The sequence below is a fragment of the Maniola jurtina genome, chromosome 20 (assembly GCF_905333055.1).
Source record: "Maniola jurtina chromosome 20, ilManJurt1.1, whole genome shotgun sequence".
In the NCBI taxonomy this organism is placed as follows: domain Eukaryota; kingdom Metazoa; phylum Arthropoda; class Insecta; order Lepidoptera; family Nymphalidae; genus Maniola; species Maniola jurtina.
In genome coordinates, this window is record NC_060048.1 from 10,910,485 (window position 1) to 10,930,256 (window position 19,772).

At 37.4% G+C, this 19,772-nt stretch overlaps 2 protein-coding genes across 5 annotated transcripts; one reads left to right on the forward strand and one right to left on the reverse strand.

Moving 5' to 3' along the window:
• Positions 1-2,130: 2,130 nt before the first annotated feature.
• On the forward strand, positions 2,131-6,700 carry LOC123875563 (insulin-like growth factor-binding protein complex acid labile subunit). The gene is made up of 4 exons (XM_045921453.1): positions 2,131-2,333; positions 3,169-3,202; positions 3,940-4,109; positions 4,583-6,700. The coding sequence occupies exons 2-4, from the start codon at positions 3,193-3,195 to the stop codon at positions 6,554-6,556; spliced, it is 2,154 nt and encodes a 717-aa protein (XP_045777409.1). The 5' UTR covers positions 2,131-2,333; positions 3,169-3,192; the 3' UTR covers positions 6,557-6,700.
• Positions 6,701-7,120: 420 nt separating this feature from the next.
• Positions 7,121-18,940, reverse strand: LOC123875566. 4 transcript variants are annotated; one of them, XM_045921464.1, is made up of 13 exons: positions 18,784-18,940; positions 18,235-18,338; positions 17,996-18,067; positions 17,206-17,358; positions 16,379-16,577; positions 15,730-15,897; positions 14,461-14,624; positions 13,691-13,822; positions 12,908-12,976; positions 11,902-12,048; positions 8,804-8,929; positions 8,044-8,141; positions 7,122-7,399 (listed from the first exon to the last, which is right to left on the reverse strand). In XM_045921464.1, the coding sequence occupies exons 1-13, from the start codon at positions 18,881-18,883 to the stop codon at positions 7,219-7,221; spliced, it is 1,713 nt and encodes a 570-aa protein (XP_045777420.1). In that variant the 5' UTR covers positions 18,884-18,940; the 3' UTR covers positions 7,122-7,218. The 4 variants fall into 4 exon arrangements, with proteins under 4 accessions (XP_045777422.1, XP_045777421.1, XP_045777420.1 ...); XM_045921466.1 differs by lacking the exon at positions 11,902-12,048 and having other exon boundaries at positions 7,121-7,399; XM_045921465.1 differs by lacking the exon at positions 8,804-8,929 and having other exon boundaries at positions 7,121-7,399.
• Positions 18,941-19,772: the final 832 nt, after the last annotated feature.

The window sequence follows — 19,772 nt, forward strand, 5'->3', positions numbered from 1 at the left end:
ATATTATACTAATGTTAAAATTACGAAAGTGTGTCAATCTGCCTTCTGCCAGTCTGCCTGTGTGTCTGTCTATCTATCTATCACAAACTAAGGATAGTCTTTATACAGTGCCATCTACCTACTTACTTCTGTTTTGCCTACTTCTACATTCCATTTAGTCCCTAGAATAGGTACCTATGTTATAACCCACAAAAACATAAGCTAAGCTGATTCATAGCTTCATGTTGCAACCCGTGTGAAACCGGGGTGCGCAGTTCGTAAATATTATTATTAATATTGTATTTGTAGATTAATAAGCGATTTCCTTTTCCCTTACGTGACAAAGATAAGGTAATACTTTGTAATAAATGCACCTACTTATACATTATAGACCAGCCAGAAAGTTTTGCTACTACACTCTAGCCAAGAGAAGTTTATATAGGGATCTCTCTCTCTCTCTCTCTCTCTGTTACGTAATCCTATACTAATGACAAAGACAAAAAGTCAGTGGGCGTTAACCAATTTGAATGACTGACCGATCACAAACGATCCTATGTTTTTCGTACTATCTTGTTTCCGTGGAGAGGTAGTTCGATAAACATAGGCTCGTTTATGATTTGATGGAAAAAAATTAAGCTTTCATCGCAATTTGGCACCAAGATTGAAAAACACTAACTAGACAGTGGGGTAAAATTTTGTCCCAGGATAATAAAGAACTTCTACTTGATAAAGGACAATAATTTTAATTTTTGCGGGTAAAAAAAAGTAATATTTAGAACTGATCAACAATCACATTGTATCTAATTTAATATTACCTAATAATTGTTATTTGTCTCAAAACTTTCCGAGTTCCCTCACATGTAGCATGCTTGTATATTTGATGATAAGACATAAATGTATATTATTGTTTATGCTTTCGGGGAATCACCATTTTATCATCGGACATAGTGTTGCCATTTAAATAATAGATGTATATTTAGATATATTATGTATACATATATACACACACAGGAACCTACAAAAGCGGTTTTATCGCAAAAGCCAGTGGTACATATCTATGAAGTGGCAAGACATTAGACTTGTTAACTCTGTGAGTATTTAATGAACTTATGATTGGTTACTTTATTTTTTGTCTTTATTTATAAAAGACTAGCAACCCATCCGGTTACGCACGGTAGCTTGAGGGGTTCTATTATAATATTGTTTACATTAACCCCCGACCCAAAAAGAGGGGTGTTATAAGTTTGACATGTATATCTGTGTATCTGTCTGTGGCATCGTAGCTCCTAAACGAATGAACCGATTTTAGTTTAGTTTTTTTTGTTTGAAAGGTAGCTTGATCAAGAGTGTTCTTAGCTATAATCGATGAAAATCGGTTCAGCCGTTTGAAAGTTATCAGCTTTTTTCTAGTTTTGTTATAGAAGTTTTTGTGTCGGGGTTTTTTAAATTTTGAGTCATCCACAATGTTTTCAAAGGTGTGTGAAGTCTGCCAATCCGCACTGGGCAAGTACAGCGTGGCAGACTATGGCCTAAACCATTCTCAATCTAAGATGAGACCTGTGCTCAATAGTGGGCCGGCGATGAGTTGATGATACAATCACATAGCGATTCCACGAAACAATTCACTATAGGAGCTTGTATAAAATGCATACATCAAAGAAAGGTATCAAGACTTTGCTATACAATAAACATTTGATATGAAACACGTCACAGAATATTTTTAAAATGAAGACATTCCACATCAATCTTCATTACTTACCAACATGTGACAAGTACATACATGATTTTCAACACATCGCCAGTCCACTACTGAGCACAAGTCTTTTCTCTGAATGAAAATGGTTTGACTATCCACCACGCTGGTCAAGTGCGGATTGACTGGCTTCATACACCTTTGAGAATACTCTCAGCTATACAGGTTTCCTCACGATGCTTTCATTCACCATTAAAGCATAGTAGGTATATCACGATATAATATTTAATTTCTTAAAACGCACATATCTCCGAAAAGTAAGATGTGCATGCCCGGGATCGAATGCCAGACCACCCACATAACCACTAGGCTATTACCACTTTAGAGTTACAGTAGCAACATAATTTGTTTTTTCCAGATAATAACCTCAGGTTGGACAACAACTTATCACTTCGAAGCATATGGAACTTTCGAGACTGGGTTCTTTCTGCAGAACAACATTTAGCTTCTATTCGATAGCTATTCTATGACGACATACCGGTGTTCCCATTTCGCGGAGTCAGCAAAATTATGCGAGCGTCAAATTTAAATAAGACTCTGGACTTTGTCACCAGGCTTCATTGCAATAACTACTCAGTTGTGCTGTCCGCAGGAAGAAAAGGTAAGTTTTTTTTTCTGTTTTTTTTTCTTTTATTCTTTTCACTACGATCTCACCTGGCCGCAAGCTATAATTCGCAGATTATCTCACGATGTTTTCCTTCACCGTTAAAGCAAAATGATTTTAACTTTCTCACAACGCACATTACTTTGAAAAGTTAGGTGGTGTTTAAAAGAGACTCATATCCGGAATCGAGTCCCACACCCTCATATTAAGAGGCTTCTTAATCACTAGGTCGGAGTGAAAAAAAGTGAAGCAACAAAGCCTGCATGCCTGAAAGTTCTCCACAATATTCTCGTATTAGATGTGTGAAGTCTGCCAATCCGCATTTGGCCAGCGTGGTAGACTATGGCCCAACTGTTTTCATTCTGAGAGGAGACCTGTGCTCAGTAGTGAGTCAGCGATGGGTTGCTTATGATGGTAATGATGATGGTATTGATTGGTTAAACCACTTGATGGTGCATCTTGGCCAGTGAAAAGCCAATGTTTGTTACGGATATTTTTGCTTCTCTAACAGCTTTAAGCTGGGCCTGAGAGTTTTTTTAGTTCGAATATAAATCTAGATATATCTTCTAACTGTATAAAAGGAAAAAGTGCCTAACTAACTGACTGACCTATCAACGCACAGCTCCAACTACTGCGTTGTTTGGCATGCAGATAGCTATTATGACGTAGACATTCATTAAGAAACGTAAAAATTCATACTTAGAAAGGATTTTTGAAAATTCAACCCCTAAGGGGTAAATAGGGGTTTGAAATGTGTAGAGTCGTTGTGGACGAAGTTGCGGACATTAGTTATTCTATGCAGTGAAAAATTAAGTACATTTTTGTTTTTCAGGATCTACTCTTATATGCTGAGAAAATGAAGGAAGGTGAGTTATCAATTATTTATTAAATTATATTTTATCAACAAGCGTAGAGTTTTAGCCTCTACTAACCTAAATCCAGACAAAGTAGCAAGAATCATATTCTAGTAATAGAATATTATTTTCACAGTAAGGACGCAGTTATCAAAATTAAATATTTTTTGTTTTATTCCCATTTTTCTTTTTAAATGCTGGTTTTATAGGGTGCCAACGGTACTAAGCCACTGCTGTCCGTTCGTCCGTCCGTCTGTCTGTCAGCGGGAGCTGTATCTCATGAACCGTAATAGGCAGAGAGTTCAAATTTTCACAGTGTATACTTCTGTTGCTGTTATAACAACAAATAATAGAAAACCTAGACGGCGAATTTCAAAATGGCCGCTATCCAAATTAAAACAAAATAAAAAGTTAGTGCATAAAGTGTTATATCAGTTATAAGTATGTGTTGTACGTATACATTGAAGCTATACCTAACTTACAAATCTACATAAACAAGCTAACCTAACATACAAATCGGTTAAGCGGATGGGTTTTTGGGAATGCCGTGGGAACTCTTTGATTTCCCGGGCTAAAAAGTAGCCTATATCCGTCCCCGGGACATAAGCTAACCCTGTACCAAATTTCGTTAGAATCGGTTAAACTGTTGGGTCGTGAAAAGGTAGCAGACAGACAGACACACTTTCGCATTTATAATATTAAGTATGGACTAAACTCCCTTTCAGTAATTTCTCTTTGTCCTTTTTCAGTTACAACAACACTGGTGATTCTAATCACCGCGAGTTTTGTCGCCGGCAACTGTATCCTGAATCAAATTCATGCGATTGGACCGTGTTCCTTTCGCGTCGTTTGTATAAACACAATAAAGGACATCAGACTTGACAGCGAATGCCAGGGCTCTAGCAACTATGACGTCAAGGTATTTTTTTTCTCTCGTCTGATTTTACACAGATTAGCCAATGTCAAGTTTGTAGTTATTTACAGTCAGGGAAACTATATATTAAATATGGACTTCGTCTGTACCGGCGCTCGCCGACACAGGCGCGGCGCCCCCCTAGAGCGCTTCCCAGTCTGTTCCACCACCAAAAACACCAGCAAAACACGGCCACTTCTAATAAAAAAACACTCCAAAAAGGCACAGCACGCGCGCCAGCAAACGCCAACACCTGTACCTGTACAAATAAGATTTACAGCTGTTGTTAAAATTTAAATCATTAAAGCCCCACCACCTTAGCCCCAGCGTCGATTCTCATTGCACCAAAGTTATATTGCGATAAGCCAGCGATATAAATGTAAATCCATGTCTTTGCGCTAAGCCTATATAATACAAAGTACCTACAAGTTTTTTTTTTTTTTTTCAATGTATTTTAGTGGTTTGTTATATGCTTGTAGGTCGACGTCACTCTTCAGAATGCATCCGAAACTTTCCATATCGGAGCGGATGCAGAGCTTCTCGCTATGATCACCACGCTCTCTGTCCACGGGAATTGGCCGAGAACCGATTTATCATTTCTGGAGGGCATGTACAGACTCAGAAACCTTTACATCATCAATAACAACATACAACAGATCGTCACTAACAACATAGAACAGATCAGCCCATTTTGGAATCTCGTCAGTATCGAAATTATCGATTTATCTCACAACCGGATATCGAACATTGGAGAACTTTTCCAATTTGAAATTCGACCGTCCAAAATGCGATCGATATCATTGGCATACAATTCTATCGTAGAAGTTCCCGGTGATACATTCGGCGAGTTGTCTAGCCTCATTGAACTGGATCTTTCCCATAACTCTATAATGGAACTGAGGGAAGAACCATTCTGTAACTTGACCCATTTAAAAGTCCTTAGATTAAACAACAACAAAATCAAATATCTTAACGGCGCATTGAAGAATTTGTATAACTTAAGACACCTCTACTTGAAATCAAATCAAATTCAGAAAATCGACATGGAATCGATAAATACCATAAATCATTTGGAAACGTTCGACATATCTAAAAACCTAATTGAAAAAATAGATCCCACATTGTTTCCGAGACACTGGGAGCACTTTAGTAATGGCACGATTTTTAAGATCCTGCTTTCAGACAATTACATCACGCACGTACCGAATGTATCGGTTGACATTTTTGAGAGATTCAGAAGAGATTCCAAGCAAATGTTTGCTTACACCAAACTTGACTTGTCTAACAATTCAATAACTCATATCGAATACAACGCATTCAGTCTGTTGGAGCTGATATCAGTCGATTTGTCTAATAACAAATTGACCGACTTTATTGTCAATCCTAAAGATCTAATCTACGTGAGGTATTTGAATTTAAGCGGCAATTTCTTGAACAGGTTGTATTATGAAAGTTTTTCATCAATGCACAGTTTACATAACTTTGATTTGTCACATAACTACATGGAGTATTTCCCCGACCAATCATTGTCGAATATTCATAATTTGAAGTACTTGAACTTAACATTCAACGATATCCTCGAACTGCACAGCTTACGAATTACCTTTCATCCTGAAGGTGGCTACTTGGATCTTTCGAATAATGGTCTATCGGCTCTGATCATACCTGAAAATGAAGCCATAGGCTTAAGGGAGCTTGTGCTCAGTCATAACAATATCTCGGATGCATATCTCATACGGTTAACTGATCAACATGATTTAAAAATATTGGATATGAGCCACAATTATATCATGGAATTAGATGAATCATCCTTACAGTTACCTGAAAAATTAGGCGTCTTAGATTTGAGTTCCAACGACATTTACAGAATTGCACCTTCAACTTTCAGTCGCATGACCAACTTACAAACTTTGAGATTGTCCCATAATCACCTTAAAACCATTGACCATGGTGTATTTCGTGGCCCAACGAGTCTTCTGAACTTAGACCTTTCATTCAATCAGATCGGCCAGTTGGATTCGAAAGTGTTTATGGACTTACAGTACTTGAGCTTTTTGTCTCTTCGCCACAATGGTTTGAATGTACTGGATACCGACGCTTGGCTTTCTTCTAAGCAAGATTTGACAGTGTATCTGGACGGCAATCATTTGTCATGCCAGTGGCTAGCGAAGGCTTTGACTGATTTCAACAGAGGTTATTCAAAGATGAATCCTACGGTATTGGAGACCGTAATCGTTGGGACGTCAATACAGGGAATCCCGTGTGAACAGGAAGTGCAGAATTATGAAAAGCCGAAATACTTGGCCGATGAGCGGTTACTGATAACAAGTCAGAAGATTCTGGAAGCAGTACAGGAACAGACTTCATTGATGAAACGATTCATGTGGCATGCGATCCTTCACGAAGCAGAACAGAGAAACGCCAGGAACGTTTCACGTTTCAGTTTCCGCTGAAAAAGTTAGTTATTATCATTTTTGTAGCTTTTAAGTTAATTTCCTTTGTCATTTCATATTGTGTAACTTTTTATTCATGTAGCTGTATCCTACATGTTTTTTTAAACCAGTGACTAATTAATTATTAAACAAATATTATTCAGGTTCTATTATTTTTATTATCCCATCCCATTAATAGATTTTTTTTTGAAAATCGCAATTCCCAGATTGAATTCCCCGTTGTAAGTCCCTAGTAGGAAACATGAGATACATATACCTACCTTTATACTTAGACTAAGAATTGGTCTCCGCTGCACTCAACAGCGGATCGGAGACCAATCCTTAATCTAAGCCTGCATAGTAATTTATAGCTTGTAGCACTCGAAGATACATACATTCTATAAGTGAAAGAATTTTTTTAATCGATGAGTAGTTTCGGAGATTACCTCCTACATCCAAACAAACTTACAAACTTTACCTCTTTATTATGTTAGTGTAGATAGATCTAGATCTGGTTTTGTCAGTTTGTTAAAATATACAAGACAAGAATTTTTAGCATATTGTATCGGTAACAGTGAGTTCGTTAAATGAATGAAATTCTTAATTTTTTTTAATTTTAATATTTTCGATCGACTAAAAAAGAGTAGGCTCTCCATTCTGATTTCTAGGCGTAATTTTCATTTTTAACTTTCGAAGTCTTCAAACTCTGGGTAGTGATCGGCATAGTCGACGCTGAACAAGGCTGAGCACTCGTCTTCGCCCGCGATGGAGTCTCGACTGACGTACACAGGTCCAAGGTCCACCAGTTCCAATAGGGCCAGGTCACACTTTATAGATACCATGAATGCCAACCTTAATTTCTCCCTGAAAAAAAACTATCATCAATTCATCTATTCTATATCATCAATGACTGACTGACTGATCTTTCAACGCACAGCCTAATAGCCATGGGCGATTAATCGAATACTAATGGAATACGATTGTTGTTATTATTCGATAACAATCGAAACACAATTGATTGTTTTTGATTGTTCAATAATTGTTATAGCGTGTGGGTCTGGGACGAATGAATCGAAAATTTAACAATCGATTGTCGATTTTTATTCAATTGTATTTATGAAGATGAATAAATCGACAAACGATTGTTAAATTGTTTGATGGTGCGATTTATTCGATTGTTTTTAGCAACAATCGCCTAACGCTACATTCTAAATATGAAGAAACTGGAAAATTTGACCACCTTTATTATACATTCCTGGTTTCTCATCTATACTCCATATTAATTATATTATTATTATTAATGTGATAGTGTGTCTGTCTGTCTCCCGTCTGTATGCTAGCTTTTCGCGGCTCAACAGCTGAACCGATTTTGATGGGTACTCAGTACAGAGTTAGCTTACATCCCGGGGACGGACATAGGCTACTTTTTATTTGAAAACCTAAATCTACGCAAACAAAGTTGCGGAAGTCATCTAGTCTTTAATACGTATATAAAAGTTTCAACTCACAGTATATAAGTTTTGATTTTCTGCATGGCATCGAACTGTTTAACGCTATACGCGACATGAATAGCGTCGAATGGGTAGGTTGCTTTGAAAATACCCATCTGAAAAAAGATTTTATTCAGTATAATACTTACTACATCCGCCGCATCGGATATAGAGCTACAAGATCACCGAAAAAGCAAACAAGTAAGGTTGAGAAGTTTGAATATTTTTTTAATACAACGAAACTTACGGAACCGGCAGGGATTGAACCTGCAAAGGTGGAGGAGAAAACAGATTCCAGAAGAGCGTTTCATATCCTAGCGTTTTAAATAAAAACGCGGAGGCAACCCGCTTTGTGGAATTTTGACTACGTACTGGTGCAGACCTTGACTGGTGCAGGAGGGACCAGATCCCTCAACTCCTCTGATTTAAGCAGTCTTACACTACTTTCGAAATTTTTGCCAACAGAAATAACGAAACTGTTAATTAACACATGCTTGTGTAACTACTCATAGAAATATTAGATAGGTACCTTTAAATCTAGATTACATAAAAGGAAACGGTGATTGACTCATTGATCTATCAACGTAAAACTCAAACTAAGGGTTGGGCTCTGGCATCCAGGCATATTATGACGTAGACATCCGTTAAGGAATTTTGAAAATTCAACCCCTTAGGGAATAAAAATAGGGGGTGTGTAATTCACCTAGAAGTCGCGGGCATAAGCTAGTACATTAATATGTTAGTAAAATACTTTTTAATATACTTATATGTTACTAACGTGTAAAATTTCCTTCTTGTACTTAGACATAGCTGCAATGGCTTTATATCTTTTCTCCATAGCCATCATAACCAGCACGTGCGGCGGCAGAAACTCGGGTTCCGGGGTTACGTTCTCCAAAACTAACTAAAATATCAATAATTTTGATCGTAACAATTATGACTTTTATTAGGTTGGTATAGGCTTTAGGCTTAAAGAAATAAAGGTACGAAATAGGCGGGCGATATGTTAACATTTTCAAAGCAAGCATTGAAGCACAGGCTCCCGGAAATTATTCCGAAAAATCAAAGAGCTCCCACGGGATTCTTAAAGGTCCATCCGTTTAACCGATATTTATGAAATATGGTACAAAGGTAGCTTGCATCCAACCGGTGACCCCGCCGTACAAACGAAGGAAGCACAACTATCGACCAAATCTCTGTAATTACACGTCACGCACACAAACTCAACATAAATTCTACGAAACTGGCCACTTAACACCTTCCGATACGCATTTGACACAACGTAGTGATTATATTTTTTTGTTTGACACTTCAATGAAATAATTTAATTTTAAATCGTATCGTAATCGTGCTGTGCAAATTACAAAACTTCAAATTGAAGTCTAGGGTTGTCAGAAAATAAATGGGGTAATTTTGCCTAAAAATGAGCAATTTTTTTTCATTATATTTAGTCAAATTTATATTTTATTTTTGACTAGCTGTGCCCGCGACTTCGTTCGCGTGGAATTGTGACTTTTTGGGCAGCGTGATTATTTAAATTGACATAACTTTTTTATTTATGAACCGATTGACATGAAATAAACACTAAATGTTAAGTGAAGCTTACTACAATATATTAGTGAAAACCGTATCTAAATCGAATAAGCCGTTTCTGATATTAGCGTGCACAAACACACAGACAAACAGACAAAAAAAATTAATTACAATTTCGGGTTCGGCATCGATATAATAACAACCCCTACTACTTTTTTTATATATTTCTATTGTACAGACATCACTTTTCTACAATTTTATTATATGTATAGATGACAATCATAATATAATTAAGCGAAAAGGCTGTTTTGTTAATTAAAAGATTTTAAATTTATATTGAAATTTAATTAAAACAAAACTTATTACTAAATTGTAGTACATTTAATATCTCCGTCTCCGTCATAATAGCTGCATGCCAAATTTATCATGAAGTACCTAGGTACCTACGTAATTGGACAGATAAAAACGTATGTACCTACACGTACCTACCATGTTGTCTTCTATGTTTTTGACGTGACAACGTCTTATAATTCGATAGAGCCGGCTGCACGCACGAAAAAACATGACTCATGTGGCGTTACCTCGCTCTGAGGCGTTCCATATAAGGCTTGAAGTGCAAGCGAGAGCGCGGAACGAGCGACAAAGAAGCACAATCGGCCTTTGTTGTCACGTTCAACTATCGTCAGTAAACCGACTTTACAGACAACCAATTTTTTTGTAAATGTATATGTTTGTGTGTGCAATAAAGAAATAAATAAATAGGTAATCAAAATCTTACTACATTAATAATATTATTTAGTTATAGTGAGTCCATGATAGGTAGTAGGCGCCCACCAAAACAACCTTAGCGACGAACGGAGGACTCGTCACGCGTGATGTGGTCAAAGATGGGACGCTATACGGATAGCTAGAATATTTATCTTTATTTAGATATTTTTTTAAGGTCATAAATGTCAGAAAACACAAGACAAATAAAATATGAACCCATTTTGAATAAATAACTTTGAATTTGGCTTAGAGAAAAAAAAACCGCTACCCAAGAGCCGCTTTGTGTAATTTGGTAAGAGATCTACGATATAAGGATGTAAACTTGCTCGGTGTATAACACCAAAAGTAGTGAATAGTCTACTAACCCTGCGAGCTACGCTAAACAAAATCGCCAACTGGTACATACTTGGATTATTATTAAATATTTTTAGGGAATATATTGTTTTTATATTTGACTTTTTAACTTTTTTATTGTTAACTGTCAGGATACGATTATATAGTATATATGGTGATGGGCACCCTGTTAAGCAGAGATTTTCAATAGGGCCAGAGGCCCTATACTGTAAAATTCAAAGTTATGTAAAAACAGAGTAGGTAAATTTTAATACGTTGCAATCTATTATTATTATTTTTAGCATCGAACATCCATTGATTTGTAACTATCATAATAAAGACTAATCTAATGAGATCTCATTTATTAATAATAATCATCGTGAAAGGGAAAAATAGGGAAAAATAGGAAAATAGGCAAATTTTCATATGTGAATGGTATCATTCCATAACGCACACATACTCATCAACTGACAGTTAGCCCTGCTTCATTTGACTTTTCGGAGCATACCATCCTGAGTATTTATTCATCCAAGCTTGCATCCCGGAAATTTACATAGGTCACTTTGTATCCCGGAAAAGCAAAGAATTTCCACAAGATTTTTAAAAAGCCACATCCACGCGGATGAAGTCGCGGGCATCAGCCAGTAAAATATAAACCAATAGAACTACACTAAACGTCTCCGCTCCACTCTGCATCGGTAGACACGTCTTCAGCGTAAGTCTAAAGAGTGGTTTGAGCACCGCCTTTGAGGTTCCAGCGAGGTTGATAAACGAGGAGACGAGAAGGTGATGGTATGATGCCACTGGGTTCGATTAAAGGAGGTTCCATAACGTATCGCTTGCAGTTGAACGTTACCACTGCCATTCCACTCTCTTTCTCCATCTTCGCACCGCTTCAGTGGACAGACTCCCTTAGTAAAACATGCTAACTACAAGGTATTCATAGACTTCGTCTGTGTTGGCGTTTGCTGGCGCGCGTGCTGTGCCTTTTTGGAGCACTTTTTGGAGTATTTTTTTTTTGTTAAAAGTGGTCGATTTTTGTGTTAGTTGGTGTTTTTTGGTTTTAGAACTGACTGGGAAGCGCTTTTAAAGGGGCGCCGCGCGTGTGTCGACGAGCGCCGGCACAGACGAAGTCCATACTTAGGTATATAGTTTCCCTAACTTGTAAATAACTACAAACTTAGACTAATCTATGTAAAGTCAGACGAGAGAGAAAAAAAAAGGTATTCATATTAATAGTACTTTAGGAAATAAAATAGCCAGGCCGTTGGTTTTCGCTACATCGTTCGGTGGAGCATAGAACCCTGGTATCAGAAGACCTGGGGGCGGGAAGTACTCGTTTTCATCATCTACGTCGCTATCTTCTTCGTATTCGACATCAGACAACGCCTAAGGAACACAAAAACCTATTTACCTACTTGCAATATCTTTGAAGAAAAAGGTGTTAGCTTTAGTTATAGGTAATTAGACTAAATAATGCCCGCGTCTTTGTCCACGTAGATTTGCTTTTACAAAAATTCCCGTGGAAACTCTATGAATATCCGGGATAAAGAGATGAATATGTCTATTTCCGGGATGCAACCTCTGTACCAAACTTCATACAAAGTTAAATATTCATTTAAATCCTCCTAAAGGCCTCTAAGAATTCTGTAGGAAATCTTTGATTTTCCGAGATACAAAGTAGCATACAACCGTCCTAGGGAAGTACACTAACTCTGTACCTTTCATCAAAATCGGTTAAACTGTTGGGCCGTGAAAAGCTAGCAGACAGACAGATACACAAACAAACAGACAGACAAACAGATACTTTCGCATTAATAATATTAGTATGGATGATGTCTGTGACTTCTGCCACATGGATATAACTAAGTACCTACCTATTAGGATTTTAAAACCCCAGTGGGAAGGTGTCTACTCTTTTAGATTTTCCAGGCTAAAAATCAACCTATGTCACGGTGTGGGATGCAAGCTATTTCTGTACCATTTAGTGCCCATCGTTCACGTGTATCTAGACTTTTAATGATCTCGTGGGAACTCTTTAGTTTTCCGGGATAAAAGTAGCTTAAATATCCGTCTCCGGAATGCAAGCTGTTACCAAACCGTATGTATCTGTACCTACCAAAGATCAAAATTGGTTTAAAAGATGGGTCGCGAAAAGGTAACAAACAGACAGACACACTTTCGCATTTATATAATAATATAGATAAGGAATTGTATGAATTTTACACAGTAAGTATTAGGTACTGACTTTTGGTATAAGAATGTCCACTTCATCGTCATCGTATTCCAGTTTTAAATTTTCCAGAGCCAATAAATTCTGCAAAGAAAAATCGAAAATTTCACTTAATGTTACTTAATAAAACTTATAGCTAGCCTTATCTAATTACGGAACAAATCATGCCCGCACGCAAATGTGCAGAGAAAACTGGCTGCATTTTCGCGCTGGACAGCCAGGCTGATTCTGACTGACTGGACGCTTTTGCGCGAAAAATGATGATGCCAAGGAAAGTTACTATTATAAATGTTTTGATTTTGTAAACGGTCATGACATAGTGGTTAAAAGACGTTGGCCGCCTACTCGAGGAGTTCGGAGTTCGGGGTTCATTTTTTAATCCACTGAAGGTTTTCTACGAAACAATATTTTAATATCGTCCACTGAAGCAGCAATGTAGAACCAACCAACCTCGGTGGCTATCATTTAGTGTTAGACACTGAGTTAGCGAATCACCTAGCTACGCACGCAACTCTTTTTAGGAGCTATGTGCATTTTAATATTAACGTATAGTCAAACCACTTGGTCTAGAAACTTGAAATTTTATGTGTAGTATTCTTTGGTACTATCCAACCCTAGCACTTCTCTTTTCAGCAAAGGTTGCCTGGTAGAGATTGCTCCAAGCAATAAGGCCGCCTTTACACACAATTGTTTTTTCTGTTTTCTTCTTTCTGTGTTGTGATCCTTTATATGTTTTTTTGGGTGCAATAAAGTGTTTCTATCTATCTATCTATCTATCTCTCTAAGTGGGTAACATACTCCAGTTTTAAGCAGCTCAAGCTTGCGTTGTTCTTTTGCAGCTCTTTTAGCTTGAATAGCATCTTCAATAGCTTGTCTCGCTAATCGTTGCATTTCGGACAGTCTTCTCGCTCGCTTTTCCACTACTTCTTTCTGAAATATTTAATTATTTCAATAAAAAAATAAAATTTAGGATCGAAGGAAGGAAGTAAACCTTACCTGTGCGATTATGTTTGGAGTAATAATAATTTATCTATTGTTTCTCCGGTCGTGATCCATATTTAGTGGATCCAAGACATGGTTCTTAACTATTGAGAGTCATGAGAAAGCTCAAAGTCACTCAACAGACGATGGAAGTAACCAACATAGCTCAACGGTTTGCGGAGCTGAAGTGACAGTGGGTAGGACACATGTACAGTTCGATCAACCGATGGGTATTGCAGTCCCAACCCCAAGTGCTGGGATGGCCAAATAGCACTGCTGAAAAGCGCATCTAAAAAGGCAGGGAGCCCGGAGCAGGGAGGATTATTTTATGCTTTCAAAGTTTGTTTTAATTAACATGGCTGTGTGACAGACTGACGGACGGACGGACATCGAGGTGATTCCATAAAATTGTTCTTTTTTAGGGTTTCATAACTCAAAAGGAAAAACGGAACCCTTATAGGGTCAATTTGTTGTCTGTCTGTCTGTCTTTTACTTTTGGAAACGGAACGACAACAAACTGATGGAAAGAAATGATAAATACTATAAGGTAAGATTTTAAAAAGGAGAATGTGGAAAAATAAGTTAACCTTCTTTCTTAATCGATCTTCTCTACGTTTCTGCAGAATTTCGTCTCTAGAAGGGCTGTATGTTTTGTATGCGTCAAAAGCAGTTTTCAACGCATGCTGGTCTTCTAACGGTTCAGATTCATCTATTGGTGCCACTTCTTCATATAAGATTCTTCGTACTAGAGCTGAAATGGGTACAAATTCTTTAACAACACTCCCACTGCCAAGAGAGTAGAAGTAGAGATGTTTTATCTATCCATACTAATATTATAAATGCGAAAGTGTGTCTGTCTGTCTGTCGGTCTGTCTGTCTGTCTGTCTGCTACCTTTTCACGGCTCAAAAGTTTAACCGATTCTGACGAAATTTAGAACAGGGTTAGCTTATATCCCGGGGACGGACATAGGCTACATTTTTATCCCGGAAAATTAAAGAGTTCCCACGGGATTCCTAAAAACTCATCCACTTAACCGATTTAAATGAAAGGTACCGAGGTAGTTGCGTCCCTGTAATTGACATAGGCATTTTATCCCGGAAAATCAAGCAGTTCCTACGGGATCTTTAAAAAACCAAATCCACGCGGACGAAGTCGCGGGCATCCTCTAGTAGAGATATAAGTGCTTGCCTGTCCACTTCTTATCTTTTTTTTTACTATTACAAATTTTGGGTAGGTATACCGATATTATAAATACTTATGCAAAAATTATAAATATGTATTTGTTTGTGAGTTTGTCCATCAATCATATTACAACAGAGCAACGCGACGGGTCTACGTAATTTTTTGCACTATATAGTTAGAGACCTGGAGAGTGACATAGACTATTAAATTTTAATGACGGAAAATCAAAGAGCTCCTACGGGATTTAAAAAAAAATCTAAATCCTCGCAGACGTACCGAACTCGCGGGCATTTGCGGGTAAAAATAGTTTTTTTTAAGAAAAATAATATTAGCCGTGTCTAATCACTTGCTTAAAAGCTTGTGTTAACAAATCTTAGTATTTAATCTTTGACCTGCGTAAATCTCGTAGCAACTTCGGATCGGTACTCGTTTTGCGATCACTATTAATCAAGGTAAGAGTACCTAGATTTATACTTAACACCATGGATTAGCCTTTCCCATACAATTCCGTCCGCAAAAATACACTTGAATCCTTACGTCATCGTCATTGACAAAGTCAAGAGACTTTTGCAAATTCTCTTGACTTTTTGAGCGCGTTTTTTATCTTCGAAGGGCCCATCCATACATCGATGCTTAACACCAAAAATGCGTGAAACCTCTTATGAAGTCTTACAAACAAAGTGCTTCTCTGTATCGAGCAATCGGAAGCATATAGCTAATGCAGGTGCAGACAGCAGCATATGGAGGGAAGCCTCGTTTAGTTCAGCGTCACCGGCGTACAATACATCGTACGCCATTTCCTTTGTCAGCTGGATCTCTTCGCGACCCACCATGATGATATCTACAATATCCATTGACTTAAGTAGGTATATTTATATTAAATGCATGTTTATGGCAAAATCAATATGTTTTACAAAGAACATAGAATAATATGAAGTGTTTATTTATTGGTTTGTTGATTTGTCCAAGTTTTGATGCTACAAATCATGACTAGTTCTAAACTCTATGCCGCTTCCGCGCCGCTTGACGTTCCATATTACGCACCTTTGCTCTAGCTTCTTTTTCTAATCACATCACACTATCACATTAAAATTATAAAGGCGAAAGTTTGGGTGTATGTGTGTGTCTTCGTCACTCTTTCACTTAAAAGCTACCGGACGGATTTGGCTGTTTAGAATGGAGATAGATTATACCCTGGATTAACACATAAGCTACTTTTTATACCGGAAAATTAAAGAGTTCCTACGGGATTTTTTAAAAACCTTTATCCACGCGAAGAAGTCGCGGGCATCAGCAAGTCTATACCAATCTAAATACTTAACTGTTCACGTTCCATCTCTCATACAGTTCAGGGTGGGCATGCATCGCGTGAGGCCAATACAACACGAAGTTGAGATGTTGCAAGTGCGGTATCATGACTTCTGCTCTATGTCGCTTTCGCGCCGCTTGACGTTCCATTCTACGCGCCTCTGCTTTTGCTTCTTCTTGCTGTTTCTCGAATAATCGTTCTCTGTGCCATTCCTTTGAAATTAGTTACAAAATTGAATTTCGAATTTCATAGTTTCTATAATTTTATTTTTATTGTATAGCTATATAATTAGTATACTCAGTGCCCGGTAAAACCAACTGTGGTTTTTGTGGCGCTGATTGTAACAAAAACTCTCTGTATTTTTTAATGTCAATAATAATAAATAAATAAATAAATAAATAAATAAATAAATACCCAATCTCTAAACTTACGAAGTTAGTACCTAGATCTACTCTACCTATCTGTTTTAATGATGATATCTTAAAATTATAGATTTTAATGAGAGTCAGCGCCTCGTAAAAAGATTATTTCCTTACTTATCAGGTCCTACTTAACTAATAAAAAGTAGACTTTTCCATCATTAATAAGAAGCTATAAGTACATAATGATTATATTATACTTACCTATCTATGATTATACTTAACGTAGGTCAGCAGCAAAGCTAAGTTCTCACCTGATCATAGCCGTATACTGGCGGTTGCAAACCTACTTCTGTTGCTGACTGTACCTACACATTTTCATTTCGTATCGGGTGGCAAAAACTTCACCAAAACGCCCGTGCGAAGCCGGGACGGGTCAACTAACTAAACCTATCCACGTAATAAATATTTTTTAACATACAAGTTCTTCAGGGGATGCCTCATCCAAATCGTAGGTTATTCTGTCAACTGGAGAACCTTTTTGGAATTGTTTATAACAATCAATTTCGTGTTTCGCGGCCTGCACGAATCTCATATTGTCGACTCCGCGGAAGATCCGAGTTATTTTGCGATTCTGGAACCAAAACCTCTAAGTATAATAATTTGATCGATATTAGTTATAGTTGGTACCACAAAAGTGGATGAAAATAGTACAAAAAACATTTTACAATAAGCTATCTAATTCTATAGTGCTCGACAGGTTGAGATGGTAAGCGGGGTAACACAAAACGTGGAAGAGTATTCCTAACCTTAGCCACACCAAGCCTATGGAGAGCGATGAGTGATGACCAATACCTCTCGTTCTTGTAGATGGAATGTCGACGACATAAGGATGGAAACTTGCAATAATGTCGTACCTACTCCTAGCACAAGCCTGACGCTTATTTGGAGAGGAAAGGGGAATATTAATCATTTTCATTTAACATGGCTAATATTCTTTAAAAAAAAAACTCGCCCGAGTGACGTCATGACTCTTGCGGTTCGGTGGTAAAATGGTAAAGGGTGAAGATACTTGAAAAGAGCAACCGCCGAGTTTGTTGCTGGTTCCTCTCGGTAGGAACAGCATTCCGAACCAGTGGTAGATTATTTTGACGATTCGAAAGCACTTGTAAAAGTTTACTTGAATAAAAATGATTTGAATTTTGAATTTTTTTGATTTGATACGTAAGTAAATATTATAACTAAGTAAGTTATTCAGTGCATATTCTCACCATAATAAAAAGAAATACGGGTTCACTTTGGTTGTGGAAACGGCTTAGTGGGTGAATTTTATCAATTAACACCTAGGACAAAAAAAATCTTCGTTGAATTCAAAATATTATGTACCCACCTTATTTCATGTAGGCCAACTTGTGGCTCTTATGATTAATCTAAGTAGTTATTTTTATATTTATTTACAATAGTAAATAGGTGAAGGAGGAACTAGGTTAAAATAAAAAAGTGTCTTTACCCTTAACAGCACAATGTCCCCGTCGCTCCAATCAAGCTTTATCCTCACAAAAAGATGGTCAAGAGCTGTACACGGTCCGGCAAAGGAGTTGTAAAGATTTGCGCCTGAAGAAACAGTAGAGTGTTAGTTTACCTACGTACATATAGTTAGCGACAGGTCAAGTTGGCAATCGGGGTATGAGGCGGGGGGACGCCCCGCACACCCGCACCGGGTTAGCGCGGGGACTGTGCGCGTATGCGGGACGTCCCCAACCCGATTACCACTCGATCTTGATACTACATATATTAATTTCCTACTAATATTATACACGCGAAAGTTTGTATGTGTGGATGGATGTATGGATGTTTGTTACTCTTTCACTCCAAAACTACTGGACGGATTTGGTTGAAAGGACTGGAGATACCCTGGATTAATAATATACAGAGGCTACTTTTTCTTCCGGAAAATCAATGAGTTCCCACGGGATTTTAAAAGTCACGGGAACGAAGTCGCGGGCATCAGCTAGTAATTAATATTACCTAGTAGAAGGGATCGTAACAAGTTGCTTACAAATCAGTTTATCTTGGTTGTGATTGAGCACATACTCAAATTGCTGTCCATTTTCAATATTTACGAATACTTCTATTTTCTTTTTGGCCATTAGGTACATCGGTTAGGTAACGTAAGTATGAAATTGTTTTGAGGTAAAATCACTATGGCCAAGCCAAGAAAATTTTTGTTCATCATTGACCGTGAAGTCCAACATTTTGTATCAAGATAGATGCCTACCTAAATGAAAATTCAATTGATTTCTTCTAATAATAATTAAAAATCTTGTTTTAATTATCTCAACTAGGTAAAATTAAAATCGGTCACGGAACCAATGGAACGGAACCCTTTGTGCGAGTTCGACTCGCACTTGTCCGAATTATTTTAATTATAAAATAACTAATATTTTAAAAATAAAATATATAATAAAAATGGAAGTAATTTTAAGTTATAGGTAAAGAGAAAATAATATTATTCCATTCACAAAGTTATCCACAACCGGTGGGGTAACTTTGCCATAGCACAATTTATTGTAAATTCCTAAATTGTTCAGTTACCTCTAAGAACGCCTGATTTCTATAGCTAATTCCACGAAACATACGATATTTATCATGGTTTCTACAGACTGTAACTTTTTAAGAAATGAAATGTACTTTTTATGCATGGAATTAGAAAGTACCTAACTACTTCGTATGAATTATTATTTCGTACATCCATGATTTTATTGAGTGTCAAACTATGGTCAAACTCAAAAAGGGAACTTCGTCTGTGTTGGTGTTAGCTGGCGCGCGTGCTGTGTCTTTTTGAAGTGTTTTTTTTGTTAAAACTGACTGGGAAGCGCTCTAAGGGGGTACTACGCGTGTGTCGGCGGGCGCCGGCACAGACGAAGTCCATACTTGTATAGTTTCCCTAACTTGTTACAAATAACTACAAACTTGACATTGGCTAATCTTTGTAAAGCCAGACGATCGAGAGAAAAAAAAAATGATTTTATTTTAAGAGCCCTGGCA